We start from the raw sequence: 24,090 nt of genomic DNA on the forward strand, positions 1-24,090 counted from the left end.
CATCCCCAAAAACCACATCCGAAGTGTCATCACTTTTGATGAAATCCAAGGCAGACATAACTGCAAGCAACAAACAGACAGAACATGAGACAAAAATTAGAAAGATAAAAGAAAGAGGAAAACAAAAATGCATACCCGTGCCATCTCTCATCAGAACCAGATCCCGGTCAGCTTTTTCCCACAACTTACTAACCCTAATAAAACCAGCAAATGCTCAGGAAAGGGACAAACCCTCGCAGGGCATTTACGAATAGATTTCAGAAAAGCATCATTTAAATCAGATTCAAGGGGTTCCGGTTCATTGAGAACAGCATCCGGGTGACGCCACACAGTTTTAAACGGAACAATAGTGTCTGAAACCCAGAAAAAACGATTCTTCCAAGTTCCAAGTGTGGTAACCATAGATGAAATAAGGCCAGAATCAACCTTAGATGCTTCAAAAGTAAACCAATCGCCATTCTTGGCCAATCGGAAAAAACGACGGAATAACAATAAGGAAGGATCATATCCGAGGGCACGGCACAAAACCTCGAAATGTAAAACCCTAGCCATGCCCTTCGGATGAATCTGACCAAAAGAAACCCGGTAATACTCTAACAAATTCAAAACAAACAGAGAAAACGGATAGCGAAGGTTTGAAAACTCAAAGTGACGACAATAAAGGGCGATGAAACCAGTTGGGCATTTATCAATCGAAGCATCACACGCAGGAGCAGTAGGTGTAAACTCAATCCCAATGCCATATTCCTTACAAAACAACTCTACTTCCTCTTGGGTTAACCGGGAAAAGGATCTTGCTAAATCCTTAAGGGCACCCATATTTGCAAAGAAACTATGAACAAGTAAAGCAAAAGAAAACAACACTAACCTTCAAAGAAAAGGGGAAGACTTGCAGAAAATACTTGGATGGAAAAATGAAACGGCAATTAAGAAAAACATAAACAAGTTAATATAGGGGCAAAAATGTAAATAATAACTTCTGCAAAACCGCCACCCTATCAACTGCTACACATCAATCAAATCAACTGTCAGTCATTTAAAATTCAAATTCAAATATTAACTGCTTTCAGCCTTTCAAGCCATCAAGCAACGAACCCTTGAAACCTTCAAGTGATAAAACACATGCATAAAAGTCAGAAGTCTTTGAGCATACTACCCAAAAAACCTCTGACTTGGGGGGCTGATGACGGGGGTAGCCCAAGACTAAATAAAGTGACTAAATATGCAAATGCTTAAATGGTTAAACGGTTCAATGGTTAAAAAGCTGTAAGATGGGAAAAGCGAGGAGGAAACAGTGGTCAGTCACATCCGGAACTCGCTTCACCAACCCTCGGCCGCAAAAGCAAAGCAGGTCTGTACAATACACGCTATTACCCAGGGGTCAAAAGCCTTCAACCCCAAAAGGGGAAACCCTCCACTGCAAGCAGGATTACTAGTCTAATACATGCCACCTTGGGAGATGTCTTCCCTTATAAAATGACACTTCATTTACTCCAGAAGACATCCCCTGATCAGCTCAGATTCTCTAATCTCTGGTCATTCGTGTGGAGGACTTGCTTACGTACAAGTCACTCCTTTTCACATCCACCACACACATTCCGTTTGCTCTCACTTCTGGATCTGAGAACATCTCAGAGAAAGAATCTTCAGCAAACGATAACTACAAACTAGTAAACCTCCTTCCACGTCTTGCAAACGTGGGGGGACCCCGCGACCTGCGTTAGGCAAGGTTAAACCCTTCAACCTTTTTGCCTAACCAACTCAGCTACTATCTTTGGTCTCGTGTTTGTTGCATCAACACTATACATGTTTTCTCATTTATGGGATCAATATAATATCTAGGTTGGCTCAACTCGAGGATGTGTTATCGAGTCATGTGAGAAAGGATAGCTATGGTTAAAGACACCATCATGTTTAACGTCCAAAGTAAGTTGATTTTGTTTGTTTTTTCAAGGGTAAAATGTCTGCAGACATCTGTAGCTGAAGAGGTGGACCAAACTTCTACAGTCTGCAAGAAGAAGACTGTTTGTTTTTTTAACTTCTGTAAGCATGAATAACAATCAAAAACAACATAATAGGCATGAATAACAATAAAAAATTCTAATAACAAACACAAAAATTCAGCAAACTACCAACAAATTTATGAAATTTAACACCAAAAATCAGCAAACAACCAACAAATTTATGAAATTTAAGACCAAAAAACTCAAAAGTAACACCAAAATTCAGCAACAAACCACCAAATTTCTGAAATTTAACACCCAAAAAACTGAAAATTAACACAACACATACCTTAGGAAGGGGTAAGAATTGTTGTTGCTTGTTGTTGAGGGAGGAAGGGGTGGTCGACGAGTTCTGTTGAGGGAGAAAGGGTGGTCGACGGCGCCGGTTGAGGAGAGGAGTGGAGGTGACGGTGGCTGTGGAGAGTGGGGGCGGTGACGACGACGCTGTGGAGGTGGCGGGGTGGACGGTGATGTGGAGGTGGTGGAGGTGGCGGTGCTGTGGAGGTGGTGGCGATGTGGAGGTGGCGACTGGGATGAGGAAGGGGTGGGGGAGAAGGTGCTAGGGTTTGTGTGGGAGAATAAGTGGGCCTTGACCTGTCATGTTGCATTTTATCATAAGAAGGTCTTTTAGGGTAGAGATTACCTTTTTCCTGAGACCTGGGTGCTGGATTAACTCTCCGATGAGCGGTGTCTAGTTCCTTAACCCTGCTGCTGGTATCTTTTCCCCTGACGAAGGCCCTGACTTTGTCCATGAGCCCGTCGAAGGTCTCGGAGAACTCCTCTCCCAGCTTTTCGCATAACTGGGTGTGTTTCAACCCGTTAATAAAGCTGCTTACATTCATCACCTCCAGGACCCCTTTGATGTTCATGCTTTCTTTGATGAATCTTTCCATGTATTGGTCTACCCGTTTGTTATCCTTCTGACGGATGTGCATAATTTCGTTGGGATTTTTTATCAACTTCCTTTGCTGGTTAAAGTTCCTGAGGAACTTCTCACTCAGGTCCTCATAACTGTCAATGCTCCCTGCAGGGAGACTATCAAACCAGAGACGTGCTCCCTCGGTCAGTGTTTGTACGAACATATGGTACCAGGTCGGCATGGACCATCTCCCTACCTGCCCAGCACCTCTGAAGGCATGAAGATGATCCTCCGGATCTTTAGTTCCGTCATATCCATCCAGGTTAATCGGAGGCTAAAGTTTGGGGAGTTGAGGGGCCTCTGCAATCCTTTTAGTAAACTTCGAGACCTCTGCTAGGTCTTGGGTAGGTAAGGTTTATCTAACACACTATCATCTTGGTTACTCCTGTTTTTACCATCCCCCTCGCTGACTCCCTTCCTTTTTTCCAGTGCAGCTCTCTCCTCGGGTGTCATCTGCTTAAAGACGGAAATAAAGGCTGCTAACGTGTCCGGGTTGGCATTTCCCTAGTGAGGGACAGTGTTGTCTTCATATGGCGGTGTGTCAAAGATGAGCCTGGACCGGAGACTTTCGAGCTTTTCCCGCTTTTCCAAATCTTCCAACTGCTTCCGTAGTTCGTCTTTGTGTTTAGACACAAAGTCTAGCGTGATAACACTTTTTTTACCGACGATCCAGACCCGTCAACGGCTTCGAACTCGTTGGTGATGTCTTCGATGGTTACCAACTCGTCGGTGGTTTGAACCACCTTTGTAACATGGGAGTTAGGAGGTGGAGGAGTAGTCATGCTGTTTTTGAAAGAAAAGATCCTTCACAACGTGTAGGTTCATAGTGGGATTACTCTGTGGACAGTGGTCCTACGGATGGCGCTAATGTCGAGTCCCTGAACTCCCATTTAAGGTGAACGAGGCTCGTCAACGTTATGATGGATTTCTCTTGTCAACCTACAAAACAAAACACCGTTAGCCTCAACACGGAGGAGCCCGGAGGGGGGGGGGGAGGGATTTGTGATCAAGCTCCGGCGTGAGAATAAGAAAACTTGTCGGAGAAGATGGAGTTTATTCCGACGAGTTACAGTCGCCGAAATATCCTTGGTGTGAATTCTAGGCTGAAAGCCTTCAATGCGATCCGGAGAATGTCCGGTGTTAATGTGGTGTGTGTGTGTGTGTATTGAATGTAACTGGAATTGAATGTTTGTCTTGAGTGATCTTGAGCTTGCCTTATATAGCGGATGTGGCTTATCGCTGTGATGAAGTCTCTGATGTCATCTAACGGTATTCTGATACCTTTGGAAGACTCGGACACGTGTCTAATTCTCACCGGCGTGATGCCTTGAGCATTAAATGAAAGCTGCTCCTTCATCGTACCTCTTCCGGCGATCCTGTCTTTCACTAGTTGCATGCATTTAATGTCTTTTTCAAGAGACATGACAACCTTCTTTCCGCCTTTTCTTTCGTTCTCTCTTAGAAGAAATATAATAACAAACTTTGGGCCTGCTGAAAAGCCCAACTGAAGAGGCCCAAGACAAGAAGCCCCAATCCAAAGTGCGTCGTCGACATTGTCCAGCCAAACTTTCAAATTTACAGAAATGTGTGCTAAATTAAGATAAAGTTATTTAGAACATGTTTAAAATTTTATTATTTATAGTTCATGTAGTATTTAATTTTTTGCATTGTTTAATTAATCTAACATTTTATTATTTGAATTTTAAGTTTCAACTTTTAAATTTCATTTTTCAAGTTTCAAATCATATAATTTCTTCTATTTTTAAATTACTTAGATAATACAGGGTTATTGGATTTTAATAATCTCAAGTTTCACTAGTTGACCAATAATAATCCCAACTTCAAAAATTGCCTACAACAGTTCCAACTTGTAAGATTTTGGTCACCAATGATCCTTGTCTAACTAGGTTAGTTAAATGTGATGTGGCAGGTGACGTGTTTAAAAACTAAAATGTGGATGCTGACGTGTATCATATGTGTCACTGTTTAAAAACCCTACGCTGACCAGACATTGATAAGCACAATTAACAAACGAGCCGCACACCTTCCCCTCCTTCCCTCTCGGTCACTGTTTCCAGCGACCGAAGCCGTGGAATCCGGCGCCCCTTCTTCTTCCAGCGAGCGCCCACAAAAACCCTTCCCCCTGTCTCGTTCCTACTCACACCCACCTTGCCCGAAGATGAAATGAAAGCAGCCGGAAGAGAGAGAGAGATAGAGTTATCGGAGAGAAAGAGAGTAGAGATGGAGGTCTGGTCAACGGTCATCGTCGACAACCGCATACAGCGGTGCCCGGAGTTCAGCGGCTGTAGTGGTTGTGTGGTTCGAGTTGGTCATGACGACAGCGGAGGAAGTGGTGGTGGTTGTCAGTGATGGTGGTCGGTGTCGTGATTGAGATGGTGTCGTGGCTCGGCTCCGGCGAGGTGACGTCAGCTGGAGTGTCGATACGGCAGTGGCGGCTGTGGTCTTGTGGTTCGAAGAACACGGCAACAGTAGTTATGGGTGTTTATAAATAGGGGTGAGTGTATATGTGTTGTAGTCTTTAAACACATCAGCATCCACATAAGCATCCCATTTTAGTTTTTAAACACGTCACCTGCCACGTCACATGTCATGTCATGTCATGTCACATTTAACTAACCCAGTTAGACAAGGATCATTGGTGGCCAAAATCTTACAAGTTGGGACTGTTGTAGGCAATTCTTGAAGTTGGGATTATTATCGGCCAACCAGTGACACTTGGGATTATTAAAATCCAATAAACCGATAATATAAAACTGAAATACTTAGTTTACTATAAGAGTAAACTGCCATTTTGGTCCCTGTGGTTTGGTCACTTTTGCCACTTTAGTCCAAAACTCAAACTTTTTGCATCTGGGTCCCTGTGGTTTCAGTTTTATTCCCATTTTGGTCCAAAAATGAAATGAGGTCATATTTGTCTTATAAAATCATGCTATTATGTCATTTTCCGCAGGTGCAAAATGATTATTTCTTTTTTTTATAAACAAATACCATATTTTATACGACAACTATGACATGATTTGCCCCTGAGGAATATGACAAAATTGCAGGATTTTATAAGACAAATATGACCTGGTTTCATTTTTGGACCAAAATGGCAATAAAACTGAAACCACAGGGACCCAGATGTAAAAAGTTTGAGTTTTGAACTAAAGTGTTAAAAGTGACCAAACCACTGGGACCAAAATGACAGTTTACTCTTACTATAACAAATAATTCGATTATTAAAAATAAACATCGACGATGGAGATTACGTGAACATGTTCTTCTGCATTGTTTTCCTTTATTCCTTTACAAAATTGTTTATGGTGCTTCACTAAACACCTTACCCAGCTTATCCGCAATCAACTACAAAATGCCACTCAAAATCAAACAAAAACCGCTCCTCTAAAATGGCACCCTTCGTAATTTCACCCAACACTAACACCTTTTTTAACCCATCAACGTATATATACACCCCAATTCCCCCCTCCCCTCTATATATAATATAAAAACCCAACCCCCAAATACATACATACATATCCTCCTTGCTTTCTCCCCCACCGCTCTCCGTCCTCCCACCGCCCCAAACCACCATACGTCGCCGCATCTCTCCGACGTCCACCACTCTCACCTCCTTACAAAACCACCGCCTGTTATCGGATCTATAATTTCTTATCAAAAATTCAAACCCTAAAATCATTCATTTCATTTTAAGTTTTTAACCCAGACCTACTTTCTCTCGTTTTTTCCGCATTCACAAATCACCCCTAAACTTACACTTAATTACAACTTTACCCCTCTTCTATATTTTCACAAATTTCGAGAAGATGAACGAACGACTGTACGGAATATTAAACCACAAGGAGAATAATAGAGACTCACCTCACCGGAGAGTTCATCCACCGCTTCCGCCGGCGTCGCCGCGTGTGGCGGTTGCTGCATCCACGACGGTGAAAAGTAAAGGAATGGAGATGACGTCGTCATCGAACAAGCTGTTAGCAGGTTACATGGCGCATGAGTTCCGGACGAAGGGGACGGTGTTAGGGCACAAATTGGAGGGTGATAGGGCGGAGAAAGGGGCGGTGGTGGAGAATGAGAGGTATAAAGAGATAACGAGCTTGTTGATGATGAGGAATGATGGTGGAGTTCATATACCGGGTGTTGTGAATCCTGCACAGCTTGCTCGCTGGATTCAGATGTAGTTGTGATTGAAATTGTTGTTCTGGTTTCATTAGTGTTGTACTTGATTGATTTCTTTCAGTGATTTGATCATGATATGATATGAGATGTTATGTGGTTCAAGTTTTGTACTTTTCGTTGTTGTGCTTGTTTGTGTCTAAATAACGTAACTCTAGATAACAAGATAATTTTTTTTTTTTTTTTAACTTGCCAACAGAATCAATCCCGAGTCCTCTCGGGGCATTCAATGGACCAAACGGAGTATCCCAAAAGCAACCCGAGTCCATCAATTCTGGGGAAAACCCAGTAACCCACCCGCCCGTAAACATAATGATATCTCTCAAGAGAAATACAAACTTTCGACCACTTGATCTAGAGATCGTTCCCAAGATAATTTTTTTAAGGTTAGAATTAGAGTTTGGTATTTTGTTTTGTATGTTAATAAATAATAATTATAATTTTAAAAAATATGGCAAAATTTGTATTGGAGTTTGTGCAAGTTTTATTGGTTTTACTGCATAAATGTTTCGTGTGGCTTGATGAACTTTCTTGTTTTGTATCGATCAGGTTCACGGCATGTTTCACGTGCTTTGGCTTGATTGATTGTGTTTGTCAATTGGATTTGCGATTGATGGTGTTTCTTAATTTACCTTTGAGTAAAACTATATAGTTGGTGGTAGTATGTCTATGTTATGGATTTGATGTTTTAAAAAATATATATTCAGATTTAATCTTAACATTTTATCAAGAGGACTGGTGGAAGAAAAAAGGATGTTTGCAAGCTAAAAAATATGTCTCTCTCCCTCATACACTCTCTCTGAGCATCCACATTCCACAATGCGTATGTTTGCAAGTCCGTAAATGTTTAGGTGGAAGAAAAAGGGTGGAGACCGCACAATCGGATTCATATTTATGCTCAATACTAACTACTAAGTCCATAACTAATGACTCAATAGAACTAACCCACTACTACCACCACCATGACAACGAGTCGATGTGAACTGGCCATGTTTCACTTTTCTTCCTTGCATGGCCACTTCATGAGTGCATGGCTAGAGCTTGTAGATTCTGACAGGGAGAGAAATGGTCAGTGGCGAGGAGAATGAAGAGAATGTGTGTGAGAGGTGGAAGGGGGGGGGGGATAGGAGGCATTCGTTTGTGAGCGTTTTTGCAAGGTCGGGCGTGGAGGATAAAGGGTGAACATATATTCCTAACTTTTGCATTGTGGATGATCTTAGTCTTGTCTTTTTATCCCTTAGTTCTCACACCTCTCTAATTCATATTCCTGTTGGATATATTGTCCGAGCCACAGCCACTTTATAATTTTGATTATGGTAAAACAATACACTTTAGTTAACATTTAAGTTTTTGTTTGATAAAGAACACCAGGTTAACCAAACAGACTCACGGAGTACAGTCAACACTGAACAAACACAATTATTAGTATCATTTCGAAAAACCAAGTTACAATTTTAAAAATTCCAACCAATTGTATACACGATAAAAAAACCCGGAAAATCCTGACCGATTGTATAAACGATTAAAACTGGCATATCCAACCTAAGCATAGTCAAAAATATCCATTGGAACAAACGACTCCAATACCGAGAAGTTTCCACTAGATGTTACTTAAACAAACAAATTGGTACGGATTCAGCTGAGCTAACCTTGATTATGATGTCAACAGAGATGTATTATTAACATAATCACAGATTTAACCAAGAAACAAAAGCGTTAAGAAGGCTTTTTATTCTTTTTCTGGGAAGGCTTTGCGGGTGCATCATTGGTCTCTCGTTTCCGCTTATTTTGATTATTGTTGTGGTTGACGGTGGTGGTAGTGGTGTTACCACCGATGCTTGTCGGACTCTTTCCTTGACTCTGAAGTAGGTCTTTCACAAAGAACTTTAACTTCCACAACGTCGACTCACTCTGCATGTTACATGAGAAAAAAATGTTGGATGTGTTTAGGCCTTTAGGGTATTTGATGTTAGATGCGTTAAGGCCTTAGGGTATTTGATTATAACCTGTGCATCGATATCAAGGTCAACCTCCTGACCAGTTGCTTGAAAGCTGGGGTTATTCTCGGCAACAATTAATAGCGCCTTGTTCAGATCATCGGGAGATAACTGTGTCAGAACTGTCATCAGCGCTTTCTTCTCTTCTGTAGACATTTTCCTGAAACGCACTCTAAAACTATTATTATTTTTTTAACAAAAATGTTCAGGTCTTATGCTTGAAGATGCATTTTGAGCAACTTTAAAGCGGGTCTCCTATAAGACAAGGGAACACACCTGCAATTTCGAAGCACCGTTTCTCTCATTTTCTCAAGACGTTTGCCAATCACGTCAAGCTGAAAAGGAATAAAATCATTATCTTCGAAAAAATAGCCAAAAAAGAAGGAAGCTGGAGCACTAAATATGACTTAAAAAATTTAGAGTAAAATGCCATTTTCGTCCCTGAAGTTTGGCTAGCTTTGCGACTTTCATCCAAAGGTTTGTTTTTCCGCATCTGGATTCAAAAGGTTTGAATTCTTGCCATTTTCATCCGGTTCTTTAACTCCATCCATTTTTCTCCGTTAAGTTAGGGTATTTCCGTCTTTTTTGTTAACTTAAAGGGTAATTCGGTCTTTTTCAAGGGTATTCGGTCTTTTTACATAAAGTGAAAAAGACCAAATTGCCCTTTAAGTTAGCAAAAAGATGGAAATACCCCTGACTTAATGGAGAAAAATGGACGGACTTAATGAGCCGGATGAAAATGGCGAGAATTCAAACCTTTTGGATCCAGATGCGGAAAACAAACCTTTGGAAGAATGTCGTAAAACTGGCCAAACCTCAGGGACGAAAATGGCATTTTACTCTAAAACTTAATAAAATTATTATAAAAACAATTTGGTAATAAGCTCGTAAGTTTTAACATACTTCGGTATTCAATTCTTTAGCCATTTTAGCGTGAGAAACCTCCTGAGCAAGCTGAATATCTAGTTGAGCCTCTGCTTCCTCTTTTTTTCTTCTTTCTTCCTACAAGTATAAGTTTATAGTTTTGAATGTTATCAAACAAAAAAACGATCACATCGTTCGGTTATAATTTACCTCTTCGTCAACTTTTGGCAAAAGCAGCAGCCATTTCTCCTCAAATTTTGCTAACAAAGTCTTGGCCATGACATGAACATCGTTTCTCTCATCGTTATACTTCATGGCGTTTTTAAAAATTAATCTCACATCTGCACATATTTCTCGAACGTTTTTATACCCACTGCCATCTTTTGCTTCCATTTTGTTCTTGATTGTACTGAAGTCCATTGGCTTTTCAATTATCTACATTGATAATTGTATACCGACAAAAAGCGAGCAATGTCACATACCATAAAAAATATATAAACTGTTATATAATTTATATAGTAGATACGTGCATGCACCTTTATAGCATACCTTTTTTGTTTATTATTTAAAAAAATGCAAAATATTTGCAAACTCAGTTCATTAATATTAATGACAACTTAATAATTTAGAGAATTACCTCATAATAATCATGCAATCCAAGCCCTACAACGTCCACAGGTTGCATGAATGGTCCAGCCCATTTGTGCCCCGTAACATCGATGATAGTAAAGGAAGTTCATATATGGCAACAAATAACGTAATAAAGAGATATTTTTGAGTTTTATCATAAATCAAAATTTAATACACAGAGAATCAGTCTATAACTACCATAGAATGCTTTTACTTGCATCATTTGACTGCTTTTATAAAAGAAAAATAAAAACCGATTCATAATTTCAAGAAATGTTTGGCAAGATGCAAAGGATATATGATGTGCTGACGTAGTATTGCAGAAAGTTGGCGCATAAGATCTTGCATTCTCTTTGCAGCAGCTGCTTCTCTGCGTGATGCATCCAGCTGTCGCCTTTTAAAGCTAGGTAATTGTTTATCTTTATCATTATCTTTCCCAGCTGAACTACCTTTAGAAGCGTTGGACTGCTTTTTATTTGTCTTTGAGTAGAACTGCTCAACTTCATTCAATCTTTTCTCAAGCTGTATATTGATTATATCATGTAAAATTAAAATTGCATAGCAATGAAACTATGTGAGGCAAGATGATTTGCAAAAGAGATATTGCAACTAAAATTGCATTGCAGTAAGGGATATTGTTAGCAAAACCCTATAAAAAGGTCACTTTAGTTGACCTCTGCCCAGTTGAACATCAATAGATAATTCACGTGTAAAGTAATCATTAAAAGAAGGGAAAGTAACACCTATAGTAGAAAACATGACCTTAATGGTAATCATAAAATATGAAAGAATTATAATGACTGCAATGAACAAGCTAATGCTAGAGCTCCAATTCACCGCCAGCATTTAGAATCAAGAGTTTAACTCAAAATAGCTGATTATAAGTAGATTTTTCCCAATGAACTCTTACATAAGATGCAAGATTAATCCTCTTGCTATCGCCAAATTCTATACAGATAATTGGCATGCTATACATTGTTACATATGATGATCTAGCCGTCCCTTTAATCATGGAAATTTTAAATATAAGATACACTCCACCGTCTATTAATGCTCAATCTCCAATTCACAGCAAGTTTCTAGCGCAGTATCGTGGCTCTTTCTTTAAATTAAAGTGGCAAGGCAAGGCTTCCTCAACGTACGATTTCAGTTGTCATTACGGAGTTATTAGGCGTTTATTTCCGTATCGCAATAAGCCCCGCCCGTCAAACAGAACCTACCATATACAGCCCCTGCTGAAGATACTAACTAAGCTAACCATTTCCATATAATCTTCCGGATCAAAATTAACCTCTATAAAAGCACATCTAGTCTTTATCTAGTTCAATCCTCTAGCATAAAAGCCCTAAAGCCCCAAAGTAATATCTTATCTTGACAATGATCACAATAACTCACATTAAAAGACAGAAAAATGACCTAGCAAATAAAGCAATTAATTCACACATTCATATCCCTAAATTTAGGGTTTCACAAAAGACAATTCACTAAAACAAAAATTCCAACATTCTAGCTTAACAATTTCTACTGTATGTCACTATGCATGGCCAGATGACATCATATAATCCACAAATTCTGCATCAATTCCACAATTCACCTATCTATTTATTACAAAACACACGTATGTACATCAGGAAACAAACAAAGCCGTTACATATTTTACACAACAAACTATTAACATCATCGATCACAACAATCAAAACAGCAACCAATCGACATCAATCAACCATACGTCATCACCTACCATTAAAAACCTCACCGCAACAAAAACTCCTAAAATTAAACAACCAGAAGCACTTGTTCTATCAATTTTAGCAACAAAAACCGTACCTCATCAACTTTCACGACGATTTCATCAGCATTTTGACCTAATTCCTCCACAAGCGCTGGTTCTGATTCGCTTCGAACCTCTGGAACAGGTGCGTCCAGTGTTTCCATTGAAGTTTTGAGTTTCGATCGGTTGTATGGAGGCGGTTGTAAGGAGAAGAGTGGATCGGTTGATTTTCCGGCAGACGGAGGTCCGGTGAGTACGCAGTCGGTGTGTTGCCGTTGATGCTGGTGGTGATTCTAGAGAGAGAAAGTTTAGAGAGAGAGTGAGGGTTTGGAAGCATGTGAGGGAGAGAGAGAAATACAGTGATTTTTTTTTGTTTTGAATTTTAGAAAAGTATTAAATGCTGTGTTTGATGAAATGGCTAGATTGACCCTTGCATTTGTTTGTATTGTTGGAATATGCTGGGTATTGTTCAAATTTAAGAGATGTGGTGCGTAGAGATGACCATGGTACCTGTTCGGTATCGAAAAACGAAAAAAGTGGATACTGGTACCAGTATCGAATGCTCATCTTTAGTGGTGTGGTTCGATCCACCGATATTATTTAAAAAAAAACACCCTCGTTTTTGACACCTGGACTAACAGGACCAATTTATCTTCAGAAGACTAAAATTATCACATTTCGTATAAAGAACTTTATTTCTTACTGAGCAGTATAGTTTTTAAGAAATTACAACACTATGAAGCAGACGAATAGATGAAAATATGTAGAATCCAAGTATTTGGATACAGGGGCAGCTCCATTATCTTAGAGCCCATAGGCGAAAAGAAAAATAGGCCCGTTTTGCACGTGACATTGTTAAAATGTTTAATAACCAACCTTCTGTTCGGTATCGAAAAACGAAAAAAGTGGATACTGGTACCAGTATCGAATGCTCATCTTTAGTGGTGTGGTTCGATCCACCGATATTATTTAAAAAAAAACACCCTCGTTTTTGACACCTAGACTAACAGGACGAATTTATCTTCAGAAGACTAAAATTATCACATTTCGTATAAAGTACTTTATTTCTTACTAAGCAGTAAAGTTTTTAAGAAATTACAACACTATGAAGCAGACGAATAGATGAAAATATGTAGAATCCAAGTATTTGGATACAGGGGCAGCTCCATTATCTTAGAGCCCATAGGCGAAAAGAAAAATAGGCCCGTTTTGCACGTGACATTGTTAAAATGTTTAATAACCTTCTGCTTTTAGGACCTGGGATTGACAACGATAAACTAAAATGATTATAGTTGGAGTTAAATATAGCTGTATATTTTCTTTTTGGTGTATAAATATGTTAATATTAAGTTTATTTTCTTAGTGAAATCGCCAGTTTAGTTTATAATCGGTATATTTGCTTGTGAAGAGAACCAACACATTGATTTTCTCCCATCAAAAAGAAAAAAATGGACATGTTTTGCATATGGCATTGTTAAAATGTTAAATAACCATCTGTTTAGGGCTTGGGATCAACAACGATAAACTAAAAAGTTTATAGTTGGAGTTCAATATAATTGGATGTTTTATTTTTCTTTTTGGTGTATAAATATGTTTATATTAAGTTTAGAGTAAATTTCCAAAATTGTTCATGAGGTTTGAGCATGTTTGTCAGTTTCATCCAAAACGACTTTTAGTGCCATTCTGCCCTACGCTTTTGCATTTTTTGCCATTTTCATCCAAACCTCTAACGGTGTTTGTTTTTTCTATTAAGATGAGAATCGTTTTTGTCTTTTAGCTAACGTACAAACCATTAAGGTGATGTATGTTTTTTTTTTGAGTTAAATGCTTGGTTGGTCCCTGTGGTTTGCAAAAATTTCATACTTGGTCCTAGTGGTTTACTAATTACACGCGTTGTTCCAAAAGTTGTCAAAAATGAACTCGGTCGGTCGCTTGACCTAACTTCTCTTAAATTTCTCAGTTAACTATGTGTGAAATGACTATATTACCCTTGAACAATTAAAAATCTAAATCTAAGAATTAAAAAATTAAAAAACCCACCACAACCTGCATCATCTTCATCACCATCATCATTACCGAATGAATAAAACCCACCACAACCTGCAACATCTTCACTTCTTTAAAAAAATACATACAAAATGACAAGTCAACACAAATTCATTCAACACTGTACAAGACAGAAAGAAGATGATGATTTCAAGGCTTAGACCTTGTTGAGCCTGTGTTCTCCAATCATCCACCTGGTCAAGTGAGTCGGGTCAACGGCAAGAGCATTGAATGCCTTGGGGCAGATCCAAGATCCGACCCGATTAGCTCGTATTCCGTCACTTCTTCTTCCATCTCACCTTCCACATCATCTATAACGGTCACTGAATGAAGAACCTCCTCATAATGCTTCTCTTTCTCATTGTCATTTTGGAAAAGTTCCATCGCTGGGTTCTACTTGTTGCAAAAAAGAAATTTTTATAAATTAATACCTTACATTTCTCTGGCGACCTGTCGGCCGTCCGGTTTCTCCGGCGAATCAACCAATCCACCACGACCACCTCCTCCTCCCTTTTCTCTCCCGTTTTTCCGGCCACACATACATAATCATTCTTTTTCCATGTAACACCAACAAAACCCGCACTCGCAGTTCAGAAATGAGAGAGAGAGAGGAATCGAGACGAGAGAGATGAGAGGGAGAAAGAGGGGTGGCGGTGACAGGTCCTAGACCTGTCGGATGATGATGGTTAGGGTGAGACTGGGGGTGGGTTGGTGATGAAGATGATGATGATGATGGTGATGAAGATGATGCAGGCTGTGTTTAATTCTTAGTTTTAGGGTTTTAATTGTTCAAGGGTAATATAGTCATTTCACACATAGTTTACTGAGAAATTTAACATAAGTTAGGTCAAGGGACCAACCGAGTTCATTTTTGACAACTTTTGGGACCACGCGTGTAATTTGTAAACCCTTAGGAATAAGTATGAAATTTTTGCAAACCACAGGGACCAACCAAGCATTTAACTCTTTTTTTTCTAAAAAGCTCTTCTTGTCTTCTTACGTCTGCTCCACGCAGATCACGCGTAGACATTTGAGTCTGCAGAGTGTTTGTTTTCTCGAAAATATTTCATTAAAAAAGCTCTGTGCGTCCTCTTTTTGGTGCAGATGTGGGATAGCCTATTCTAACCTTTTTTCTCTCCTCTTCTTGCTCTAATACCACAAAACACAGACGTTTCCTCCACCCATCTCTCATCTCCTCCATCAAAACCCTTACACCTCTCATCCACCCCTCTCCTCCACCACTCTCCTCCTCCCAGCCGCCACCGTCGTCGCTTTCTTCACTGCCATCGTTCCCCACCTCTCTCCTGCTCCTAGCCACTACAACCATTGTTCTCCTCCCCCTACAGCCGTCGTTCTCTTCCACCACCACCACCATCGCCATCGTCCTCTTCCCCCACCACCGCTGTCGTCCTCTTCCCCCACCTCCGCCGTCATCCTTTTCCCCCACAGCCGAAGATCAGGTTAGTTTTATGATTATTTGTTGTTTGTTTTATGATTTTAGTTCTATGTTTGTTATGATTATGTGAATTTTTGGTGTTTGTTATGTGAATTTTTGGTGTTTGTTTTCAAAAAATGCTTATTAGAATTTAGATGTTCATTGTGATAAAATGGTTATTATAATCTCTAGATGTTCAGTTTATTTCAGCAGCCTACATAAGTTAAAAACAAAAAATTCTTCTTGAAGACTATAGAGGTTTCGTCCACCTCTTCTACTACAGATGTTTGCAGATGTGGTCAGTAGACTGCATAAATTTTACCTATGAAAAAACAAACAACACCTAAAACTTGGTAAACTTGTTAATGCACACACACAATCACCACATCACCACCACCCCACCACCATCACCACCACCATTTAGTCATCGCCCCCATTACCACCATTACTCAGTCACCACTCCATCACCACCACCACGGAACCCTCACCACCACGTCACCCTCACACCACCATGGCATACCCCACCACCACCCAATCACCACCATGTGTACCACCTACACAGCCGCCGTCGTGAGTCACCATCACAACTACACGTCGTCACCTCACTCGCTACTTTCTTCTGGACACACAAGGGTCTGACCTGAGCTCGACGCCTCCTGTCGAGGTGAATAACCAACGCTGCCGCTGCTGCTACTGCACCTTGCACCGTCGCGAGTCACCATCACAACCACCACTACACGTCCTCACCACCTACACCCCAGCCGCATACCACCACCCGCCTCCTTTCTACCACCGAATGAGCCCCACCACCCGTTGTGCAGCCTTGGCTGACCATCTCTACAAACATCGTCTCTCCCAGTTTCTCTAAGTGTGCCCCTCTCTCTAGAATATGAAGTGGAAGAGGCTAGGGTTTTGTGTGGGGAAGAATAAGGGAGAAATGGGATAAGGTTTGTATAAATTGTTAGGTAAAATTTAGAATGTGAAATTTCAGAACCCCCCCCCCCCCCATTAAGCGACACATTTTAACTAGGTTAGACATTTGGATGAAAATGACAAAAATGCCAAAAGTGAATGATAGTATGGAACAAAAAAGTCATTTTGGATGAAACTGGCAAATAGGTCCAAACCTCAGGCACAATTTTGGCAATATACTCTTAAGTTTATTTACTGGGTGAATTCAATTTATCGGTATGTTTACTTGTGAAAAGAACCAACAACTTGATTTTTTTCTAATCAGTTATGATAGTTTTTCTCTTTTATGTCGACACACCTTCCTTAGATAATTAGATTTCCTTATAATTTAATTTCATGAGTAGTATAGTATTATGTAACTGAGGTCGTATTTATTTTTGTTTACCCAAAAGTCCATGTTAGAAGCATATAAACAAAAGTTTTTGTTAGAATTGCATATTAATAGGCCCAAAGTCCCCAAACCTCAAGGACGATTTTGACAATTTACTCTTAAGTTTATTTACCGAGTAAATTCAGTTTATCGGTATATTTATTTGTGAAGAGAACCAACATCTTGATTTTTTCCTAATCAATTACGATACTTTTTCTCCTTTATGTCGACGCACCTTTCTTAGATAATTAGATTTTCTTATAATTTAATTACATGAGTATTATAGTATTAGATAATTAGATTTCCTTATAATTTAATTAGATGAGTATTATAGTATTATGTAAGTGAATGTATTATATTATTTATTTTTTGTTTACCCAAAAATCCATGCTAGAAGCATGTATAAACAAAAGGTTTTTGTTAGAATTGGATACCTCATGTGTTTGGGTCCTAGGCAATGGCCTAGTTTGTCAAAGAGTGAAGTTAGTCTTGCTTGGAGGTGTTGTTTGTTTGTGTTGTTCATACATGTGCATGTCTAGAATTTCAAACTTTAACGAATAGAGAAAACGCAGCTTCTCTCTTTCTCTCTCTCACACACACAATATATATATAGAAACAGGATCAAGAGAAAACGCTCAAAAGTGTGAGAATGGTGAGAACGCATCCTGGTCCAACACGTGTCACGCGACATAGAGAAGGGCGGAGGTGTTTTTTTGTCCTTTTATCTTCTCCTTTTCCAGTTCCGCTTTTCACAATATTGTTTTATTTTTGGGGTTTAACATTTTTGGCATTAACCAAATTCAATAATTAATGGCGTTTACTGGTTTCATTGTATTAACATTTTGGCGTTTATGGCGTTTTCAAATCCTATGCCATTGGAACCCCAGGGGGTCAGGAAATCTATCTGAATGGAGTTTTTTCAAGGCGTTTTTATATACATTTTGGCGTTTGTGGTATCTTGCCATTTTACAATTGTAAAATTATATTTCAACCACAAGGGATTAAATAGAAGCGAATAAAATAAATTAAAAATCCTAATCGGATCTCTCTTCACAATCTTCACTGTCATCAGTCTCTCTCTTCTTTAATAATACAAGAACTGTCACCAAATATTTGGCGTTTTATGTAAAACTTAACAAACCCATCGATTTGATTATTTTGCCTACTCGTCTTTGAAGTGGCCTCTTGTGGATGTTTGGGGAGATAGATCTATGACGTGTGGGTGGGTTTTTCGTTTTTCTTCATCTTGATCTTCATCTTTATAATCATCCCACTCTTCAGTGTCATTGATCTCTTCTCCTCATCCAAGCCTTATTCAAGAACAAAGAATACAAAATGACATTCGATTGTCATCACTATCTTTTTCTTGAAGATTTGTCCATCTCATGCAGCAAAATCTTTCTGATTTACTCCCCTCAGCTAACAATCCATTCATTGAAACTTCACGAAGAACACTACTGAATATCCAAGAAAGCATATTAGCCATTTTTTATTTTTTTTAATTTTTTGGCGTTTTACAGTGAGTGGTATTTAGTAGTATTTGGCGTTTGTTTTTTTGGTTTGATTAAATGGAAGGTGCTGAGAGTTATTATTTTATAGGATTTCTTTTGGCGGCGTAGGTTAGGCGGTGCATTATTATAATAAACTATTCGTCGTTTCAGTTACTGTTTGTAATTATTGTTTCTGAAGTCTGTAACACGTCCCGTCTTTCAAGTTTGGCGTTTTAGATTCTAATATAATAAATTTTGCGTCTCTTCATTTTTACTGTTTTGTAGTTACTGTTTCTAGTTACATTTTCAAGTTTGGTTTTTATTTTTTATTTTTTTATTTTTAGGGTTTTTTATAATACTTTTCCAAACTAATTTTATTATAGTTTGGGAGTTTTTGGGGCGTTTTACGGCATGATAGCGTTTTAACAAGCATTTGGTTGTCTGGCGTTTTTATTATATATGACGTTTTTATTATATAACAATCAACTGAAAAAGAAAATTAAAAAAAATATATAAACAATTGATCTTCCAAATCTTCACTGTCACCAGTCTCTTTCTTCTTTTTTGAATCATCTTAACTGGTTGTTTCGACTTTCGTATGATTCATTTTGTTTTTTTTTTCAAGTAGTTTTTTTTTGTCGTCGTTGGAAGCACAAAGTCTGACATCAACATCTTTTTCTTGAAGATTTGTCCATCTCATGCAGCAAAATGTTATTGAGTTTACACCCTTCAGCCAACAATCTTGAATTTTCCAATGAACGATGTTTGATTTTTTGATTTTGGCGTTTTACCGATAAAAAGAACGTCACTAAATAAAAGCAGCTTAAACCTCAAAATTTGATCATGCTAAAATCAATAATGTTTGCTATATAAGATGGAGAACATTGTGAATCCTCGGTTAAGAGAGATAACTGACAATGTTGTCCACCCCATACAGCTAAACTTTATTGACAACAAACCTCAATAATGTTTTTGTATGTTTTGGCGTTATAAATTGGATGGAAGTTGAGGTTAAAGTTAATAAGATTTTTACTCAATGAAATGGACAAAGTCCTCCCTTAAAGATTTTTGTCCATTACATTGAATGAAACCCTAAAGACAACCAAATTGAATTTCAAATAAACGTTTTGGGTTAGATGATATTTGATGTTTGGGTTTTTTTGGCGTTTCTAAGACGAATGATATATATTAAATATAACGTTTGGGGTTTTGTGTGTGTTTTTAATTGAAGGTCTGAGATGTTGTATATGTAGGATTTTTTTGATGGTTTTTTTAGGCGGGATTTTATTATAATTAACTTTCGCGTTTTATATCTAATTGCGTTTTTAGTTAAAATGGTGTGTGCTACATGTTTGCCGTTTTATTTCATGAGATGGCGTTTTGTGTCGAGAAGTCAAAAGACCTTTTAACCCTTAATGAAGCGTGTCCACGTAATAAAATTGATGTTATTCACGAAAACGCCACCGCGCCAATCTAGTCCATAGATTGTTTTGATCGGACGATTCATAAGCGTTCTCACACTTTCCACCGTTTTCTCTAGATCCTGACCATATATATATTTAGGGAGGGGCTCATGCGAGAACCACCCTTATTGTGAGAACCTTGAGAACCAATGTGAACACAACCTAAAATAGCTAAAAAAACCTAAAAAAAACCTAAAAAAACCTAACCCCCACCCCCCCCCCCAAAAAAAAAAAAAAAAAAAAACTAAACCCCCCTCACCCCCCCCCACAAAAAAAAAACCTACCCCCCCCCAAAAAAAACCTAACCCCCCCCCACCCCCCACCCCCAAGCTAAAATGATAAAAACTAAACTCCCAAAAAACCTAAAAAAATCTAAAAAAAATCTAAAAAAATCAAAAAAAAATCTAATTTTTTTTTGAATTTTTTAATATTTTTCATGTTAAAATCGCTACTTTTAGAAGCAAAATTTTTTTTTTTTTTTGCTTCGAAAAGTAGCGATTTTTTTATAAAAAATTCAAAAAAAAAATTTTGTGTGATTTTTAGCTATTTTTAGGCATTTTTGGTGTGTTCACATTGGTTCTCGCGGTTCTCACAATAAGAGGTGGTTCTCGCATGATCTTCTCCCTATATATATATATATATAGAGTGGTGATCCTGCGGAAAGTGTGTTTTTCCTAGAAAGTGTAGGAAGCGATCTGGGCCATCAGATGAGTGTGTTTAATGGTTGAGATCATTTTGGTGACATTTTGATAATATACGTATATTTAAAATAGGCTAATTTAATTGATTGGAGGTAAATGTGTCATTTAAGTTGTTTTAAATAAGGAAATAACTACCAATCATAAAATCACCTCAAAAAATGTCGCAAATTTTTTTTCTCTCTCTCTCTAATCCCTCACATTTGAAAACACCAAATCATACAAAAAATAACGATAAATCAGATCTAGATGTGTTCGTAGTAGTGTGTTTTAGCGATAAAACACAATGTGACGAACTAGTGACTAACTGCTAAAACACAACATCAAGAATGCCAAAATCATATTAACCACTAACTGATAAAACACATCATGATGAATACAGTAATTGATAAAACGCAACATCAAGAATGTCAAAATCACATCAACCAGTAACTGATAAAACACATTGTGATGAAACAGTAGATAAAATACAAAAGAACATGCCATTCATTAATCATAACTGGTCTAACACATTGTGATGAAACCGGTAATTGATAAAACACAACATCAAGAATGCCAAAAATCATATCAACCAGTAAGTGCTAAAAAAAGAAGTGATGAAACCAGTAACTGATGAAACACAACATCAAGAATGCCAAAATCACATCAACCAGTAAATGATAGAACACACTGTGATGAAACAGTAACTGAAACCAGTAACTGATAAAACACATTGTGATGAAACTAGTAACTGATAAAACACAACGTGAACCAGTAACTAATAAAACACAACATCAAGAATGCTAAAAATCATATTAACCAGTAACTGATAAAACACATTGTGATGAAACAATAACTGAAACCAGCAACTGCTAAAACACATTGTGATGAACCCAGTAACTGATAAAACACAACGTGAAGAAATTGTTAGTGATTTGAACTTCCTAATTTAAAGTAACTGCCCTTTTGAAATCGTAATGATTTAAAATTGTCAAAGAGATATACGTTTCCATAAATATCCGGATAATTAGTTTAGGATATATAATATTCCAAAATTAAATTAATAATCAAATTACCATCATGCCCTTTTGAATTAAAAAAAAATAAAAGTCACATGTCACCTCCCTATTGCTTCCTAGATTTTCTAGGAAACTTAGAATTTCTAGCCAACTCCCATATATATATATATAAATATATATATATATATATATATATATATATATATATATAGGGTAAGGTTCATGCGAGAACCACCTTTATTGCGAGAACCGCGAGAACCAATGTGTAAATTTTCTTTATTTACGAATTCACGTAAATTGAAACGTGTAAATTGAATTTCTAACATTGTATTCGAATAATAATGATAAGTATAGAAAAAAAATTGAATTTGAATTGTTTTTTACCAAGTTTTCATGTTTTTTTTATTTGTTCTCACGGTTCTCACAATATTTAGCGTTCTCATTATATATATATATATATAAGAAAAGTGTAAAATACATTACGGCTTAACGTACATCACGTACAACAACGTGTGTGATTATGTGTATAACGTGCGAGATTAATGGTTTCATCATGCGTGATTAATGTTTTCCAACATGCGTGATCTGGGTTTTTTAGTTTATAACGTGCGTGATTTTCAAATGAACGTGCGTAATTAGCTGTCGTACGTGATGTACGTTAAGCCGTATTGTACGTTAACTAGCCTCTGTATATATATATATATATATATATATATATATATATATATATATATATATATATATATATATATAGGGAGGGGCTCATGCGAGAACCACCCTTATTGTGAGAACCTTGAGAACCAATGTGAACACAACCTAAAATAGCTAAAAAAACCTAAAAAAAATCTAAAAAAACTTAACCCCCACCCCCCCCCCCACCAAAAAAAACCTAACCCCCCCCCCCCAAGCTAAAATGCTAAAAACTAAACCCCCAAAAAACCTAAAAAAATCTAAAAAAATAAAAAAAAAATCTAAAATTTTTTTTAAAATATTTTTTATGCTCAAATCGCTACTTTTAGTGGCCAAAAAATTTTTTTTTTTTTGCTTCGAAAAGTAGCGATTTTTATATAAAAAAATATTAAAAAAAATTTGTGTGATTTTTAGCTATTTTTAGGCATTTTTGGCGTGTTCACATTGGTTCTCGCGGTTCTCACAATAAGAGGTGGTTCTTGCATGATCTTCTCCCTATATATATATATATAGGGAAGGGTTATCTTGAGAACGCTAAATATTGCGAGAACCGTGAGAACGAATGAGAAAACCAATCAAAACCATTTTTTTAATACAAATCTCATTGTAATTAAGATACAACATTAAAAAAGAATCTACAACATCAAATAATTTATTTATTCTCTCAAAATCACTTTTATTAGATTTTTTACACATGTGTAAATTTGTTAAATACAACAAATTTACACATGTGTAAATGAGAAAACTTACACATGTGTAAATTTTCAATATTTACGAATACATGTAAATTTAAACGCGTTAACTAAATTTCTAACATTGTATTCGAATAATAATGACAACTGTAAAAAGAAACTTTGAATTTGAAATGTTTTTGACCAAGTTTTTGCGGTTTTTTTTCATTCGTTCTCACGGTTCTCACGATATTTAGCGTTCTCATTTAAACCCTCCCATATATATATATATATATATATATATATATATATATATATATATATATATAGGGGAAGGTTGATTTGAGAAGAAATTTAATGTGAGAAGAAAAAGAAAAAAGGGCATGTTAGTAAAATATTTTTCATTTATAACTCATATAATTAATTTTTCTCTCTTTAATTAATTAGTCAACTAATCATTAATTATCCTACATATAGTCTACAAAACCTACACATATCAAAATTTTCCTACATATGCCCTACACATTATAGAATTTTATCCTACACAGTCGAAATTTATCCTACACACCTCGAAATATATATCTTACACAACTCGTAATTTATCCTACACAACTAGTAATTTATTATACACTTTAAATTAAGTTCTTTTTTTTTTAATTTGGAAAAAGTATATATAGTTTGACAAGGAGTTACAAATTTAATTTAGTTAGATATTAAAGAGGAAGAATACAAATTAATGATTTATATAAGTTTACCAATATACCCTTATATTAAAATTAAATGCAAATATTAAATGAAGTAAAATGAAACATTCTTATTGGTTGAAATTTATTCTTTTTTCTTCTTACAAAAATTTTTTTCTCATTTGAACATTCC

General features: G+C 37.2%; 2 protein-coding genes across 3 annotated transcripts; one reads left to right on the forward strand and one right to left on the reverse strand.

Moving 5' to 3' along the window:
• Positions 1-6,341: 6,341 nt before the first annotated feature.
• Positions 6,342-7,232, forward strand: LOC110878149. Its single transcript, XM_022126409.2, has one exon. It carries the CDS (start codon positions 6,750-6,752, stop codon positions 7,122-7,124), a length of 375 nt encoding a protein of 124 aa, XP_021982101.1. The 5' UTR covers positions 6,342-6,749; the 3' UTR covers positions 7,125-7,232.
• A 1,371-nt stretch (positions 7,233-8,603) lies between these two features.
• On the reverse strand, positions 8,604-12,753 carry LOC110878132 (transcription factor GTE6). 2 transcript variants are annotated; one of them, XM_022126400.2, is made up of 8 exons: positions 12,438-12,753; positions 10,909-11,132; positions 10,618-10,690; positions 10,191-10,415; positions 10,020-10,118; positions 9,393-9,451; positions 9,126-9,276; positions 8,604-9,030 (listed from the first exon to the last, which is right to left on the reverse strand). In XM_022126400.2, the coding sequence occupies exons 1-8, from the start codon at positions 12,543-12,545 to the stop codon at positions 8,836-8,838; spliced, it is 1,134 nt and encodes a 377-aa protein (XP_021982092.1). In that variant the 5' UTR covers positions 12,546-12,753; the 3' UTR covers positions 8,604-8,835. The 2 variants fall into 2 exon arrangements, with proteins under 2 accessions (XP_021982092.1, XP_021982086.1); XM_022126394.2 differs by having other exon boundaries at positions 9,126-9,288.
• Positions 12,754-24,090: the final 11,337 nt, after the last annotated feature.

Source organism: Helianthus annuus, chromosome 1 (genome assembly GCF_002127325.2).
Source record: "Helianthus annuus cultivar XRQ/B chromosome 1, HanXRQr2.0-SUNRISE, whole genome shotgun sequence".
NCBI lineage: Eukaryota > Viridiplantae > Streptophyta > Magnoliopsida > Asterales > Asteraceae > Helianthus > Helianthus annuus.

Excerpts from the sequence above, each read along its gene's own strand:
- LOC110878149 (XM_022126409.2), top strand. The coding sequence starts at position 6,750 with ATGAACGAACGACTGTACGGAATATTAAACCACAAGGAGAATAATAGA.
- LOC110878132 (XM_022126394.2), bottom strand. The coding sequence starts at position 12,545 with ATGGAAACACTGGACGCACCTGTTCCAGAGGTTCGAAGCGAATCAGAA. Across the intron at positions 10,691-10,908 it reads ATACTACGTCAGCACATCAT|GGGGCACAAATGGGCTGGAC; the intron begins ATATCCTTTGCA and ends CATCGATGTTAC. Across the intron at positions 10,119-10,190 it reads TGCCAAAAGTTGACGAAGAG|GAAGAAAGAAGAAAAAAAGA; the intron begins GTAAATTATAAC and ends TTATACTTGTAG.